At 41.1% G+C, this 16,947-nt stretch overlaps 1 protein-coding gene across 4 annotated transcripts in view; it reads right to left on the bottom strand.

Moving 5' to 3' along the window:
• The window catches only part of LOC150086840 (uncharacterized), a 293,238-nt gene that overhangs the window by 45,440 nt on the left and 230,851 nt on the right, over positions 1 to 16,947 (bottom strand). For all 4 annotated transcript variants that reach the window (XM_090371610.1, XM_090371611.1, XM_090371612.1 and 1 more), the window contains one exon: positions 2,549 to 2,605. In XM_090371610.1, coding sequence (XP_090227736.1) covers positions 2,549 to 2,585 — 37 coding nt within the window. In that variant the 5' untranslated portion in view covers positions 2,586 to 2,605. The remainder of the gene's footprint in view (positions 1 to 2,548; positions 2,606 to 16,947) is intronic.

Here is a 16,947-nt window from a genome sequence, read left to right on the forward strand (position 1 = left end):
GATAACCCACTTTTGAAATTAAGTCCACAATATTTTGAATAAATTATTTTAAAGTTGAAGAGCTAAAAGCAGGTGTGGACGGCCTGGTTTGATACCCAACCTGAAGAATGTTTTAAAGGATTAAACGCTTTTCCAATTTTTTTTTTTTTTTTTTTTTTTGCTGACAGGCCGGCAAATTGGCCACAGCAACCTATGAATTCAGCCATAGACTGATACATGGTCTCTTCTCCTATCGGCGGTCATCCAATTTTTTTCGGAGATTTCAGGTGGTAAGTACTGTACTATTTTATGTTGAATTGCATACATGCTGATGGCTTTGGATTCCAATCCCAGTTTGCTGTAAGTACCAAACGTAAAATAAATCTAAATTTTCGTCACATATTACCAAAATTAATAATAGTAAAACTATCATTGGGACTACAGAAACGGGTATGTATGAAACATTCATGTCGTATGGCTATCTGTCCGTCCAAAGTCCCTGACGAAGTAGAGAGAGATGTCCAAGAGGATGAATATAATTTTGCCATTTCCTCCTTTTCAAGTTGCTCTTTTATTTTTTATTATACTGTGTTTGTTTTCAACATTGTTCTTTAGTTACGATCATACAAATCCAAATTTAGTATTTAACATTATTAAAAAATATAGGCGAACCAGCTACTGCTAGTCAGCACCATTAAGCCTTAATGATTTCCATCCAAAAATAAATAGGATGCCTAAAGTGACCAGACGATCCGGATTGGACATGTATCCTCCATACTTATGTCATGAATCACTATTTTGCATTTTTTTTTTTTTTTTTTTTTTTTTTATTCTGCATCCTTGCGACATCTTTTGTTTCATAGTTTGTGCAAGTTAAGTCCAATTCTGCTAATTTTTGTGAAGAATTAAGAAAAATTCATTCCGCGGAAAGATATTATTTCTGTGAAATAGTAAAAAAAAAAACAAATATAGGCTATATTTGTTTTTTAATGGCACCGAAAGTTTAGAAATGACGTCACACTACTCACGCGAGACTGTGTGAGAAATGTGAAGTGAAATACTGAAATTAAAGCGATAGCACACGGGGCCACGGTAGCCTTGTGCTAATGTTGCTGGCTTGCTAAATAGCTGGTCGGGGTTCGATTCCAGCACTACCCTTATGGGAATTTTCTCAGGGGCATTCAGTATTGAGTTTGGCGGTCTCGAGCCGTGGTCGTGAGGTTTTTCACCGGGATTGACTCCGGTTTTCCCCTCACAACAGACAAACCGCCTTTCGCGACGAGGGGTACACGAAACTTTGATAGGTTAGGGACGCGTGTAGACTAAACTTCGCAGCGTTTTCGCTGCGAACTTTACTCTTGAGGGAAGGGGGTTAGTGGGGCACCCGCGCCACCACCTTGTTGTGGGGCAGTCTATTTATCACACATATTCTGCTCCTTGAAAGAATGCATTGCATGCACTAATTTCAGCTGCATTAATATCTATCGATTAAAATGCGAATAATTAATTATGCTGTTCCGCACCTGCTGCAAAATATAAGTTCATAAAAAAGGTAGTTAATGTACGCAGAGCATTTCATTTCAGCGCGTTAGCAAACGTTAATAATTCAGGATTTACAGCAAAAAAAAAAAAAAAAAAAAAATTGCGCAAACAGAAAATTTCGTTTCTGCGCATGTCAGCAATATCCAGTGGTGTATATCCAATACTCCAGCTACAGTATATGGATAGCCCGTGATATACTGCATATTCAAAAAATAAAATAATTGCTCAAATTCTATTGGTATGATTTTAATGAAACATAGCAAGGGTTGACAAATCGGAGTAAAATATAAAATCCCTGGGACGAGTTATTACATGCAGAGGGACGGGGCAAAAAATAATAACTGTAGCATTTCTATTAGTCCGATTTTAATGATATTTGGAATGCTCAACAAATCTTTCTAAAAGATCTAAACATAAATTTCATGAAAATGCGTCCTGACAGTTGAGTTGTTATATGCTAGCTGGAGGCAAGCGTGGTGAAAGCAATAGGCGGATTTGTGGGGCCTTGAAATTGAGCAATTAGTTGTATTATACTTACTTTTATTTATTTTTAATGTGAAAACATCTATAGACGTCACAATCATCCTTCCTGCAGGAAGTATGACTGTGACGTCATACTATTCTACAAATAGATATCGTTAACCGCTTTCAAGCCAAGGATGTTTTCACAAAAAACGTCTTACGTACGTACAGGGTACAGACGCTTTAATTATTTTTAAGAAGTGTGATATTTTATTTTATAAAAGTTTAGTTCAAAGAAGTACTGTATATGTATTTACTTTATATTTTGTATGTGAATATTTTTTATAAATAAAATTGTTTTTAGGGAGGGGGTTGTAAAAGTGATGTCCCGCATTGGAATACTAAAGATCTGGTCAGTTTAATCATGCTCTAAGTAACACATTTGCGTATAATGTTTAATTGATTACTATTATACAGCACCAAGCTGAATATTAATAGTTTATTCCTTCATAGCACATAAAATAAATAATGAAGTTTATATATATATATATATAAATCAAATTACCTTCATGGTCTTGGTCGGCCAGCACCCGAACCTCCATGTCACTTGATAGTCAGCAATCTGCAAGCAAAGAAAACACTTGTTTACACAGTCAAACAGCTCAAAAGAAAAGCAACTGATTCTTTCTGTATCAGAAATTATTATTGGAATCAAAATAAATGCAAATTTTACTATTAAGCTGCGCATAATTTTTTCAATATCCCCATTAACCAACAGCAGGAATCAGTGAAAATTTGCTGACTAACACGGCGCAAACTTAACATTTATCAATATACATACATTCGGAAATATCTTTGAATGCAGTTGAGTTTACCAAAATAACATTACATCGCAAAATTAAAAGACGCCAGTAATTATTATTAACATGCACGCAAATAAATAACCTCGTTTATATACAGTTTGGAATATAATTTTAAATGCAGAAGCCAGCCTGATATGACAATTGATGCGTTAAACATTTGCAAACATTAAAAAACACACACACACACACAGTGTGTCTGTGTGTACGAGGTGTAGCAATAAAGTTCGCGGACTGGCGCAATAAAAAGAACACAAAGTGAAGGAGCTAAAAAATGGTTTTATTTTTACTCAAAGTATCACCACCTGATTGAATGCACTTATTACACAGTTCTAAAAGTATGTGCAAAGCGTCAGCGAAGGCTTCCAAAGAGGTGATGTTCAGCAGCTACGTTTTTCTTCATGCCCTCACCTTTGAGGTCGGTTTTCACCTTGGGAAAGAGCAAGAAATCCACTGGTGCTAAATAGAGTGGATGGGCGATCTGTACAATGCACCCATCCACTCTATTTTCTTCTTCACAACAAATTCGGAATGGGCAGGGGCATTGTCGTGCAACAAGAATCAGCTGCCTTTCTCTCGAAATTGCGACATCACCCGGGAAATGCGTTTAATAGTCTTTGAAGCACCTGAACTGACGTTCAGGTGCCGCCCTATAAGATACTATTAAGACCACTCATATACCACGTGAAAATTAACAATATAGTTTATTAGGCTGTTAGCCTACATTACTATAATGTTTCGGGTATCTTACCGATACCCATCATTATTATATTAATGTACAGTAATGTAGGCGAACAGCCTTATAAATTATATAGTTAATTTTCACGTGGTATATGAGTGGTTTTAATATCATAATAATCTTAACGGAAAAAAAACCACCTAACGTCCTTCCCTAACTATACTATACTAGTCTTTGAAGCACCTGTAGGTAAAACACAGCATTGACTCTCTCTCTCTCTCTCTCTCTCTCTCTCTCTCCCCTTCAGGTACACATTCCTTGTGAATTACATCCTGTTTGTCGACAAACACGATCACATCATCTTGATGCTGGACTTCTGTAAGCGAAATGTTTTGGGCCTTAGTGATGACTTTAAAGTCCACTGCATGCTCTGCCGCTTCATCTCTGGTCGTACATAACAATACAGTAAAGGAAATTAGGATTGTGTTGACAAGTCTGAATGAAGTCTTCACATGATGACACTCTTCGTTGCTTCTACTCATCCGTGAGGCTGTGCAGCACAAATTTTGCACAGACCTTCATTTTCCCCTAAATCTTTATGCATAATTTGAGGAATCATCTCCTTATTCATATCCAACTCATCAGCCATTAAACAACAATCTCTTTCCACAATTTCCCGAACTTTTGCAATTCTGTCCTCATTTTGAGACGTTGATGGACGTCCACTTCTTCGGTCATCGCGAACACGTCCATCCTTAAACAGCTAATACCATTCACACACACACTGGTACGACTTAACGTTTCACGACCATACGCAGTTTTTAACATTTCACACGTTTCTATTGTAGATTTTCCCAGTTTAAAGCAAAGTCTGATATTCGTTCGTTCATTGCTCCATTGCAAAATAGTGACACGGAACATTAACGCTACTAACGAAACTGGTTGTTACATGAACCCTCTCGGCGTACTGGACAATCTTTGTATCACCATCTGTTGGAGGAAGTCTGAACTACAATATACCGCTTCCATTTATTTTCAAACTTATCAGGCATGATCGCACAATAATGTGTCACTTTGTGCACTTAAATATGTTTTTTCAACGATGCCATGCACCACGTGGGCGGAACTCGCGCTATATATGCCCGCAAAACTGAGCAAATTAAGGACATCGTTAATTCGCGACTCAGACAGCGGATTGGAAAACTAAACTTGCCTCTCCAAAGAGGAAGATCCCCTCTATTAAACTTGTAGCAAGTGTCAAATAACTTCCCTAAAACAGGGCTCTACGACAATTACAACGGATTCCCGCTAATCCGAAATCGGACTGATTTTCCGGATTTTGATTGGAGGGAAAACTGGAAAAGGACACCACAGCTCCATCTGAACAACAAAATGACGATCCGGTGTTACTAGAACACCACGAAAACAGGAAATCCCAATGGGATCCCTTCCCCAAACAAAGAGAAAGAACAAAAAACTTGCGGTTCCAAAGTCGGAAAGGGCGACAAGTAAGCACAAAAGGAGTCACAAGACCAAGAATTATCTCAAAACGATCACACGGAAGAGAAACAACAGGACCTGCTGTACCCCACGCTCCCTGAGGGAACGTCATCCAGCAATCTTTGATCCTAAAAACAGAGCTCGAGAACCTATTTAAAGAGCAAACAAACAGAGTAACTACTGTCCTCAGGGCAGAAATTGTGTCTTTGTGGACAAAACTAGACGATACTAATTGAAAAAAACACGGAGAAAGAAAGGGCTCTGACAAAACTGGAAGCCTACCTAGCGAGTAGGGCAAATCAAATGCAACAGCGTGCCCCCACTTACGCCCAAACGCTGAGGACCCACAGGCAGGAACTACAAGCGGCTGCCGACACCAACAAGACCAGATCACTCCCGAGGAGAACACTCTTGCCAAAGCCACACCTAGTGGTACTCAAGAGGTCAAAAAGTCAGTAATCGACTCACTAACAGAAGACTTCAGACATACCAAAATTAAGTCCATCAGGAAAACGCGTAATATCGGCGTTATCATTGAATAATAAAAAAAAGGGAGGAGATTGACAAAATAATCTAAAAATCCCGACTCTGGGACTCCTAGCTGAACCCCCAGGAAAAAAAGGGCCGTGTATCCTGGTATATGACACCTCCCCCTGAGGAGCTTCGGGATGAGATATACCGCAAAAATCTCCAGAGTGAACTCCCAGACGATGAACCAGACAGACACATTACTACGAAGTACAAAGCAAAAGCCAGAATAGGCAGCGCCATTAACTGGGTCTTTGAGCTGTCTACGACCACATGGAAAATAATAAGCCTACAATCCAGAATCTACATAAACTGGGGCAGCCACCGTTATAAAGAACATGTGGTCATAACCAAATGCTACAGGTGTTGTCGCTTTGGCCATACAACACACACCTGTAAACAAACCCAACCAACTTGTGGCCATTGTGCAAATACAGGGCACGATTTTAATTCCTGCCCAACTAAAGCTGACCCTCTAAAATGTGCAAACTGCAAAGCTCTGAAGCTGCCCTCAGGTCACTCCATCCGGGACAACAAATGCCCGGTCTACCTCAAAGCCAAAAGCGCCCAACAACGAAAAACCGACTATGGAGAGTAACCGGAAACAATTCAACACAACAATAGTAGAGTTTGCGCAACATAATGCGCAAAGAGCCAAAGCTGTTGCAGCACAACTAGTCAGGAAAGCAAATGAAAAAAATCTTGATCTACTCCTCCTTTTACAAGAACCATACACCCACAACAGAGAAGTCAGGGGATACCCCCAGCCCTCACAGTGACAAAGATTTCAGACCTCTGCACAAATTGGGCTGTGTGTGTGTGTGCGCACATAATCTCACCGCTGGGGGAATTCTATGCAATCTCTCTGTACTGCAGGCTGGGTGAGGACATCCTCCCAGCCATCAGGTACCTAAAAAAAAAAATAACCAAACTATTATTTTTAGGCAACTCGAATAATTAAATTCATCTGCCGTGTTGTGTCATATGTCTGTTAATTGCGTGTGTTCTATGGTCGATTTTTCTGTTTTTCTGGAAGAAAAACCCCAGATTCTGGGAGGAAACCTTGCTATCTACGCTTGAGATCGACTAACTGAGCCACGGAATGAAAAAAGCCCATTAAAGTTCCTCGCGTCATCGACGGGATTTGAACCAGGGCCTTTTCCACCCGGTGTGTGGAGGACGGTGACGATACCACTGTGCTACACACGCAGACTGCCATCAAGTACCTGCAGAAAATCCGGCTTTATCTCCCCAATGCCAGACTGATCATCGGCGCTGATGCGAACTGCAGGTCCCCAGCCTGGCACAGCGGCGCACCAGATCGCGAAGGCACTCAAACGGCCAGCGACTTGACTACATCTCCAGTAACAACTTTGTGATTTTATATAGACCTAATCATCTCCATACCATGTGGGAGTCAACCAATGATGTCAGCCGCTCCATCGCTGGACACCTCTTCTTGGACAGTTCAAGACCACTGGACTACTTCAGACCACAGGGTTCTGACCTTTCAGCTTCACTGCTACCTAGTCATTCAACCAATCGCAAGGCACATGCCCCATAGATATGCCATCCAAAAGGCTGACTGGAATCTCTTCAAAGAGGTACTGACCAGATCAGCTGACAACTTCAACTCCAACGGCCTTAGCCCAGATCAACACCAACAAAAGATAGTGAAAATTATAACGTCGTTGTTGTTATTTGGTTTTTAGGAGCATTAGCAACTAAGGCCATATTGCTCCCGGAATATACGGTGGTCATTCCCTGACCTTCCGCATCCTTCGTATTTGGTGGTCACGGGCTCGAACCCCGGTCTAATTAAGAAGCGTGTGCTACGCACTGCTGCTCCTGCCCATCTGGCTACGGAGGCGCCGAAAAAATTATAACGTGAGCCGCAAATGCAGCTATTGAAAAGAAAAAGCCTGCTTATAAAGCTGTCCCCTGGTGGTCATCTGAACTGTAAGCACTAAGGCACCAAGTTAATACCAGTCGCAAAAGTTTTCAGCGTGCTCGAAGATCCTGGCCTCAGGCTGAAGTTGATGTCCTGAGACAGCGCTACTGTGAGGTCAGGAATGAGTACACGTCCAAAATCAAGCTGCGCAAAAGGCGCTCCTGGGAGACTCTCGTCTCTACAGAAGAAAACACTAACAAACTCCCCAGGGGAGAAGTGGTCTCGGCCACTAAACTGCAACAAGGATCGTATCCTAGAACATGTAAAGAGTCAATCAATAATATTCTGGACACTGTCTTTCTTCCATCGGTTGACCCCCACACTCCAAAACAGCTAAAACTCTGTGAAGAGAATGAAACTTACCATACGTCAACCATAGAAGATCCATTTACCCTGGAGGACCTCAACACAGCAGCATCCAAAATGCGAAACAAGAAAACACCGGGTGAAGATCAAATCGAACCCGAATTAGTCAAAAAATCTGTTGAAATTATACTACATAAAATCCTTGATCTTTTCAATCACTGCCTCTCAGAGGGCACCACCTTCCCCTCTGATTGGAACACTGCCAATGTCCGACTCATACCAAAAAATCCGACCAAACCTCCAGCCCTCCCAGGGCTCTACTGGCCCATTGCCCTGCTGTCAATGCTGAGTAAACTACTCGAGCGACTTCTTCACCACAAAATAGAAACACACCATCAGGAAGCTGGACTCCCATCACCGAACCAATATGGATTCCGAAAAAGGCACTCCGCTGTGGATGCACTCGAAAATATCACGGAAGCAGCCAAAAACTGTGACCGCAAATATTTCCTAGTTATATCTATCGACTTCGCTGGAGCCTTTGACTCCCTATGGTGGCCCAGCGTCCTGAGAAGGCTCCAGAGAGCTCATATACCTGGTAACTTCTATTGATGCATGAAATCCTATCTTAAGGACAGAGAAATCACTGTTAGTTCCCCATACTGCTGTCTTTACAAGCCAGTCTACAGGGGTTGTCCCCAGGGATCTGTCCTTGGGCCTCTCCTCTGGAACCTGGTCCTGGATGATTTTCTTAACTTCAGGGCATCAGAACCCAGGCGTACGCAAATAATTTGGTCCTGATGCTCGCATCTGACAGCAGGGCCCAAATGGAAACCATGGCAAACCAAGCCTTTTTCACCCTACAAGAATGGGCCAGCCAAAATTTCCTCAACATCTCGCCAGAAAAGACAAGCTCAATTCTCCTAAAAGGCTCTCTAGACCTAAGAAACCCGCCCCCGCCACAAATCAAGGTCGGAGGGACAACCATAAAGCTCAAAACTGAACTCAAATATCTTGGTTTGGTTCTGGACAAGAATCTCTCCTACACACCGTACCTCTGCTATCTACGAACCAAGATAAGAAAATTTTCTGCACTCATTGCTAGAGTTACCTGGAGGGACTGGGCCTGCAAAGGAAAACGCTCTCCCTCTTTTACAAGGCAGTCTTTGTCCCGGTACTGGCCTATGCAGCTGGTGTATGGTATAAAAAAGCAACTACAGTAATGAATAGACGCAAGCTGGAAACAATTCCCCACTCAATTCTGTTAACGACCACAAGAGCATGTTATACAGTCAGCACCCACGCACTCCAGGTCCTCGCAGGTATTCTTCCTCTGGACCTGGAAATTGTCCGCTGTGGGCTGCTTTTTCAACTGTCAAAAGGGAGAACAACCACTTGCATTAGCTTCACTACAAACCCAACAAGCAACAAGAACCTGGAAAAGGCACGTCTCATGACATTCCTGAAACAATCCTGGCAGAACAGATGGTCAGCCTCGACAAAAGGCAGTTACCAAAAAATTCATCCCTGAGATTAATCTGGTATATCCGCATCCTCCGACCTGGACTACACACTACGTATCTCCTGACTGGACATGGCTCTTTCAGGGAAAAAACTCTGACTTTGGAATCTCGGAAACACCTCAATGCTCCTGCGGGCAAGAGGAATCGTTGGAGCACCTCATACACGACTGGGAAATATATGAAGACCTGCGATGCCAGCTGGTCGCAAGGATCCACTCCCTACTCCGAAACCAGGAACACCTAATAATACAGGAAGAAGAATACTACAGGGCATTCACCCAATTTGCTCAGGACCTCTTTTCACGACAAAGATCCCTGCCACCTCCGTAATAACTAGTGACTTCCCGACTCTGGCCGACACCTCAACACTAAATTGCGATGGAATTGCACGGCCGTGTGACAACAGTAGTAGCCTACAAAGACAATATCAGGAACAGATAACCATGGCGTGGCAAGCCCAAGGATTCCAAACTCAAAAAACTCCTGGAATACTCTATTCCATGACTCATGAATAGAACTATACAAGACAACTGCAGCATTCCACCTGATTGCCAGTCCCTGGACCCCCGTACCAGGTTGCAGTTACTCACTAACTGCAAACTCAACCACTGAACGTCGACATGCAAGCTGGAACTGTCAATGGACTCCAACAAACTTAACAGAACAAGGACTCTCAAAGGAGTGGGCCCTGTCTTCAACATGACACTGAACTGAAACCACAAAACGTGACCAACAAACTAATAAACAGAGACATGACTGTACACTGATTGGACCTGGGTGCCACAAATTTGACACCAGAACAGTACAGTTAAGAAAACCACTGGACTAGACTAATAAAATCAACTCACTGGATTGGACTACCTTCCAACCCACCAATTGGACTAGAAGAATCTTGACTACCTAATATTACTTCCTCTTGCAGCTATGGTGCCAAGGCGCCTACATGGTACTTTCTTTCCACCACCTGAGGGGGAGGGAACAGACTTTCTTCTCCCCCCTATTTTCTTCCTCCTGGTGGGGATTGGGCCTGCCCCGCTGATCTTCCCAGGGATTACCTTCCCTATTGACTTCCTACTCTGACTTTCACCCCCCAGTCTTCAGTCTCCCTCCCTACCCTACTCTGTCTAAGTCAACAGCGAATGTCCCGCACAACCATAATTTAAAGCATCCAAATTAATGTGCAAACTCTCTCGGCCTCTCAACCCTAACGTCTTATCCCTTTTTTTTTTTTTTACAAATAGGTCCTAGCCCCTGAAATCTCAGGAAATTAGGTGGCAGGACCTGCCAGAGTAAATATCTAAATACTGGTGTACCTGGTCTTCCTCCACGAGGCATAGCGTAGACAACGTTGGGGTCCAGCAGGGGTATAGCGGCTAAATTGCCGCTATACAAGATCCATACACTTTTAAATCTCTGGCCTTTAGAGTGAACTATTACACCCACAATGAAAGCAACGCAGAGATGGGGGGAACCCCTGGTGCTATTAGACACGAACACACTACACACATGATCTCAGGAGCACAAGTCTGGAACTTTATTGCCACACCGCGTGTATTTCTCTCGTATATATGCACAAGCGTGTCTTAATCTCAACATTTTTTGCATTTACTGTAAGAATTAAAGTACACACATAATTATATACCACACGATCACTTTCTTAAGTACACTTACCCTTTTCATGAAATGGAGCGCTCCTTCAGTAACAGCGTCACATATTCATGCCATGCGACATGAAGCAAGTGGTTGTTGTATGCGCGCAATTCAATGCAAGAAAGGGCAAGGCGAAAGGTTTAAGTGAATTTGAATGTGGCATAGCAGCCGGCGCCAGCCATCCCGGTATAAATATTTCGGAAAATGTAATTCCGCGGGTACTTTGATGTCTCGAATGCATCGAGATTGACCCAATAACAAACATCCAGTCAACGGCTAGCTTGCGATTGGAAATAGCTCGTTGGTGCGAAAGAGACCAACGGAGGCTAAACAGGACAAGTGCAGAGTAACAGAAAGGCAATGGTAAGCCAATACAACCCAAGTACAACAGTTATAACCAAAGAGGCATTTCAAAACGTATAATTCGTCGTACCTTGTAACGAATAGGCTATCGCAGCCTACGATCGAGGTGGGTTTCACTCCTTCAAAAACCGTACCATTCCAGTGGGCTCAGGAACACCAACACCGAAGAACTGGAAAAATGTTGCACGCTCGTGAGAGAGCCAGAATATGAAGACAACATGAGTCCGTCGATCCATTCTGCTAGGTGTCAACAAAGCAGACTGATGTTGTGTGGGGAGTGTTTTCGTAGGGGATGCACATTAACCCCCTTGATAACAGCGGAGCAACATTTGGATACCACAGGTTACCTGGAAATTGTTTCCAACTAGGTGCTTGGCTGCAGTACAGTCATCTGCGAATGAGTTCGTCCAAAAGATAACGCCACGTCACAAGGACAAATTGTACAATTCCAGGAACAATGAGACTGGTTCCATGAGTCACTAATCTTCAGTCATCTTGAATAGTAAAAGAATCACACGACCTCATAATAATAATAAAGAAATTAATTTTTTTATACTTTATCTACATAATGTATTATTTTTAACTGTGCCTGATATAATCTTTAGTATTATTTACAGGCTAAAATGCACGGTGCATTATAAGGTAAATAGTTTCTGTTAGTGAGGTCAGGTATTGAACTACTGTACTGCTAAACCATGTGAGAAAAAAAAAATGTTTAGACTTAAAAACCAAAAATTAAGAACAAGGGTTAGTTGTTCGTAATTCAAGAATCAAGTGTGCCTACACACAAAAAAAAAAAAGTTATTAGAATGATTTATTATTCTGATAACTTTTTATTGATAACTCTTGAAATGAAAATACAAAGATGGACTGGTACACCGAATGTGTATAGATGAAAAACTTTAAAGAAGATCGGCGGATTCAGCATTGCAAACAACAAGCTAATATGGAAAGCGTGATTCGTGAATGATTTAGTGAGGCAGGTGTCAATATTAACGAACTTGCATAATTCCTGGTAGCCATTACTATGACAGGTCGCGTGATTTTTACGAACCACTTAGGCGCATTCTCTGTGGTGGCGAGACAGACATGACGTCGATCCCTGACTTGAAGCATTGTCTGTAGACGGTTTAACGAGGTAATTGCAGAGAACAACAAACGCTTTGTCAAAATTTTATCCAGTAGAGAAATTAGGCAAAAGGTTGGATAAGAAACCACTTACATTCTCAGAATGTACTGGTCCCGAAACTAGTAAAAGATAATCGTGGATGTGTGAAGAGGTTCGTCAATTAAAAAAAAAAAATTTTTTTTCTCTAAAATATTCGTAAAATATTTTATTTTCTTAAAACAAATAACTCTAACCATCTTATCAATAAAATTGCGGGGCAGTTATTTAAAGTCGAGTATTAGCCAACATTCTTGGCATTGATATATTCGCTTGCAAAGCATTCCAAAGTTAATTAACCCATTAATTAAAGTAGAAGTAACAAAAATTAAGTTCTTGTGAGAAGTGTGTTCCTGTCAAACGGCACAAGGGGTTTCCCCCATCTCCGTGTTGCTTTCATTGTACGTGTACCAGTTCACTGTAAAGACCAGAAAAGCGTTTCGATTTTGTAAGTGTAGTGTCATCAATCGTTGTTCTTCTGGCCATTTAGCCGCTGTACCCCTGCTGAGGTCCAACCTTGCCTACACTGAAGCAGACCAGGTACCCAGTAGATTGAGCTTTATACTCTGGCAGGCCCTGCCACCTAGTTTTCTGAGATTTCAGTGGCTAGAACCCCCCCCCCCCCAAAAAAAAAAAAAAAAAAAACACGTAGCAGTGATCGCTGAGGTAAGTTAAGCCGAGAGGAATTTGCATAAACGTTTGGAATTTAGAATTTGGACCGGTTTGATTTTTTATCATTGTGTGGAGAAGTACATTTAGTGGACAGACAGAGTAGGGGAGGGAAAGCTGAAGACTGAGGGGAAAGACAGAAGTATGAGGACGATAGGGAAGACTACCCCAGGTGATCAGTGAGGCATGCCCATGCCCCCAGGCGAAGAAGGGGAGAGCAGGCCGTCCCCTCCCCAATATTCGAGCTAACATCAAAGTGGTCCCTGTGTTTTAAATCGCCCCGGGAGATGAGAAACCACAAGAACTTATTTGATGAACATTATAAGGTAATTTAAGAGTGATGCATAAATTTTGGTAGAATATCCTGAAAACTTTATCTTTAATGGCTTTGTCTCCGCTTCCTCGAAATTTCATTATATTTATAAATAGTTTTTCAGATTAAGCGCATTATGTAATCAAAGGGCACACTGTTGTTACTTCATACCTCAGTATATAATTAGCCCTCTAGCTGAGGGCTGTTTCATTTTGAGAACACATTTTAGTAATAATAATATGTTTTGCAAACTTTATGGCTGCTGCTGCCTCTAAAAAGTCGAAGAGACCTCCAGAGACTTTCATTTATTTTTTAAAATAATTAATTTCCCCATCAAAGTAAGCCCTTTAGTTGAGGAAATCAATTTGAAAATTCCAAGAACGAATTGCTACGATTCACTGATTTATTAATCCTCAATTTAAGAACCTGAACGATATTTGGATCTCATAAATAACAATGTATACGTTTTTACTTCTCCCAGTTGCTTAAAAACGTAGGCAGTTTCTAAACTGCCTATTTTGATACAAAGTTGTTTAGCAGTATGCAAATTTTTGATACTGCTAAACAACTATTTAATATGCCTTAATGTTATATACTTCGCAGTTTGACCACTCTATTACTGGTGAACTGTTGTGTCAATTTATTCAATTATGTTGCTCGGTGTACGATGTTAAAAAGGGATTTCGCAATGGCAAATAGGACTAATTTGACATTTTATTCTTCACTCTATTTTTATTAAATTTCAATTTACACTTCCAATAACAGGGCATGGATTATTGAACAGATTTTAAAAGGTGGTAAATAATTTAGGAATGGGGAAGTAGATAGAAAAAAAAGAAGTTAAATGTACGTTAAGTAAATAATCATAAAAAACGAAGGAAAAATACTGAGATAACCAGTGTAGACGAAATTTTCCAAGTCATCATAATTAATAAAAAGATTCTTTAACTACGGATAGACTAACGGAAACAGCTGCTATTTCAATATTACTTCAAATATTACAACTCCCTACTTGGCCGCCCCAGTAGCGCAGTGGACAGCGTCACTGCTCTTTCTTGGGTGAGATTCCCAACGGCAGTTGAAATGAGAAGGTCCAAAAGCCCTCGTCGGTAGTACAGTTGGTAGAATCACCTTCCTCTCCACACCGGGTGGAAAAGATCTGAGTTCGAGTCGATGACTTGAGAAATTTTTAGTCAGTTTGATGTAGTAGTAATGTTTTAGTCTTTTAGGAGCTGATGCTCCTAAAACATTACTACATCAAAGTCCTAAAAACGTTCCTTCTGTCGGAAAGAGAAAAGCATGCCTTATAACTGTTGTTACTGCAAGACGCCATGTTGTCTGCATCCAAATTCTGAAACAAAATCTATCAGTTATCGCAAATGTAAAGTCACGGTGATCGCCATTAATGTAGTGCTTCTTCGTCATCTTTCAATAATACATGAAGTCGTCTAAAAGCATCTCCAGGCATATTTTCACATGAAATCTGTCTTTATTGTCTCAAATGTGTCCATTTGCCTCGTATTAAACAAGAGCTATTTTTTCGTATTCTTCTCTTAAGCAGTTATGTATAGCACCCCACTTTAGAAAAGATATGAGTAAATTTGCATTTATTAAAAAAAAAAGAAAAAGAAAGAAAGACATTTAACAAAGTAAATTTATACTTCATTATTCACTATTGACTTTAAGAACAGGAACTTCTTTTACAAAGATCACATAACAAAAGCAGCGGTGGCACCGAACTTTAGAGAGGCTAACCGCCTTCTTTAGCTTTAAACAAATGCACTTTGTTTCGCATGCTGACCACTCATGCGAACTGCATGACAGGAACGTATTTACATAACTAAATTGTTCAACTGATCTTGTTTGAAACAACAGAACAGACTCAACATACAATATAAAGTTGTTTTTTTTTTTTGCATTCTTGCGATAAGCAATTAGTTACACGAGTAATCTTAGAGAAAGAAGGTAAACTTACGTTTCATCATTAAATTAAATAAGAAAACAGAAATAACAAGTCAGCGTATAAAGAAATTAGTGGCCATTACTTCTTCGTAAAAATGAATCTCACATGTGCTAAAAATACAAAACAGTCTCTTACAAAGAAGGGAACTAAACTCGTTATGACAACAGTTTTGCTCAGAAAGAGAACGCAAAGAGCAGAAGGTTGGCCAGAGCTTAGACCAACCTGAAAACTAATTTTCTTTTGCATTCTGTTGCAATGTTCGTCAAATGCCAGTCACTATTAACAGATTCATCAGAAAGGTATGGCGCTATAATCGTTTGTCCATGAATGTATGTTCTCACTGTTCGGTTTTGGAATGAGCATCTTCTTCTTCCCAATGGGATTCTTGTCTCTTCAATACCGGTAATTGTTTGTTAACAGGTCCACTCAAATGGAGGCAACGCTTCCTCACTGATTACAATGTCTAAAGAATAACTGAGTTCTGTATCTATCTACATCACAATAAATGAACCAAATTTTTGGAGTGATTGTTCACTGCCACGAAAAATGACTTATGTACATCAATACCAAACGATTAAATTAAACCATACTACGGATTTGTGCCGAACACATCGAGCTTCCACTGGAATAGAGCTGGTATCGTACATTACGAGCTTCTACCCTCTGGCCAAACGATCACGGGGGGAGGGGGCCCATAAAGTGTTTTTAATTTCATCCTAAAAACCCGCATTTTTTCAATCATCTTATTCAAAAACTTTCGAGGCCTTGAGGCAAATAAGGCTCCTGGAGTTGATGGATACACCCAGCAATTTTGAGGACGGCAGCAAACAGTGTTTATTGTTTGATGGTACCAGGGGTCTCCTCCAACTCCGCATAGTAGTCTGTGATACAGACAATTCTCTGTAAAAGCCAGAATATGTACGAGTGTAGGGTTGTTATTCTAATCGCCATGGGACCCCACGTTGCCATCACTAATCCCGTGGAGGTAGGTCAGGCACAGAGGGAAAGAACTCTGGCTAGGCAACCCCAATTTCTAGGGGTGCCTAAAAAGAGGAAATTAAAGTGTGAATGTGGGAGATAATTTGAGAGTAGGGAGTAAAGGTAGGTGAGAAGTGAGAACGAAGAAATAAGATATCCTCCAGATGAGTGAGGTACAGAGGGGCGAAGAGTTTGGATGTTCCTGGATGTTGGGGAGCCCAGGGAAAGGATAAAAGATTGCACGGCTAGGGTGCCGAACAAAAATGAGTGCCATAATGGTATGGTTCATCCGAAGATGACAGTTCCACCTGCCCATAACAAGGTATACAGATGGAGCTCTATCCTGTGTGGGTTAGATGATTATATAATTAAGTCCATGTAGATTGTCGAGTTTTGGTATTAATCTTCAGATTGAACTGGAATCAAGTTCGCCTGAATTCTCAGGTTGTTCCTACGTTTGGTGACCGCTTCCTGTGCGAACTGTAAGAGTCGCAATGAAACTGTTCTGATCACCGA

Source organism: Mastigoproctus giganteus, chromosome 4 (genome assembly GCF_048544385.1).
Source record: "Mastigoproctus giganteus isolate SK-2022 chromosome 4, ASM4854438v1, whole genome shotgun sequence".
NCBI classification, from domain to species: Eukaryota; Metazoa; Arthropoda; class Arachnida; order Uropygi; family Thelyphonidae; genus Mastigoproctus; species Mastigoproctus giganteus.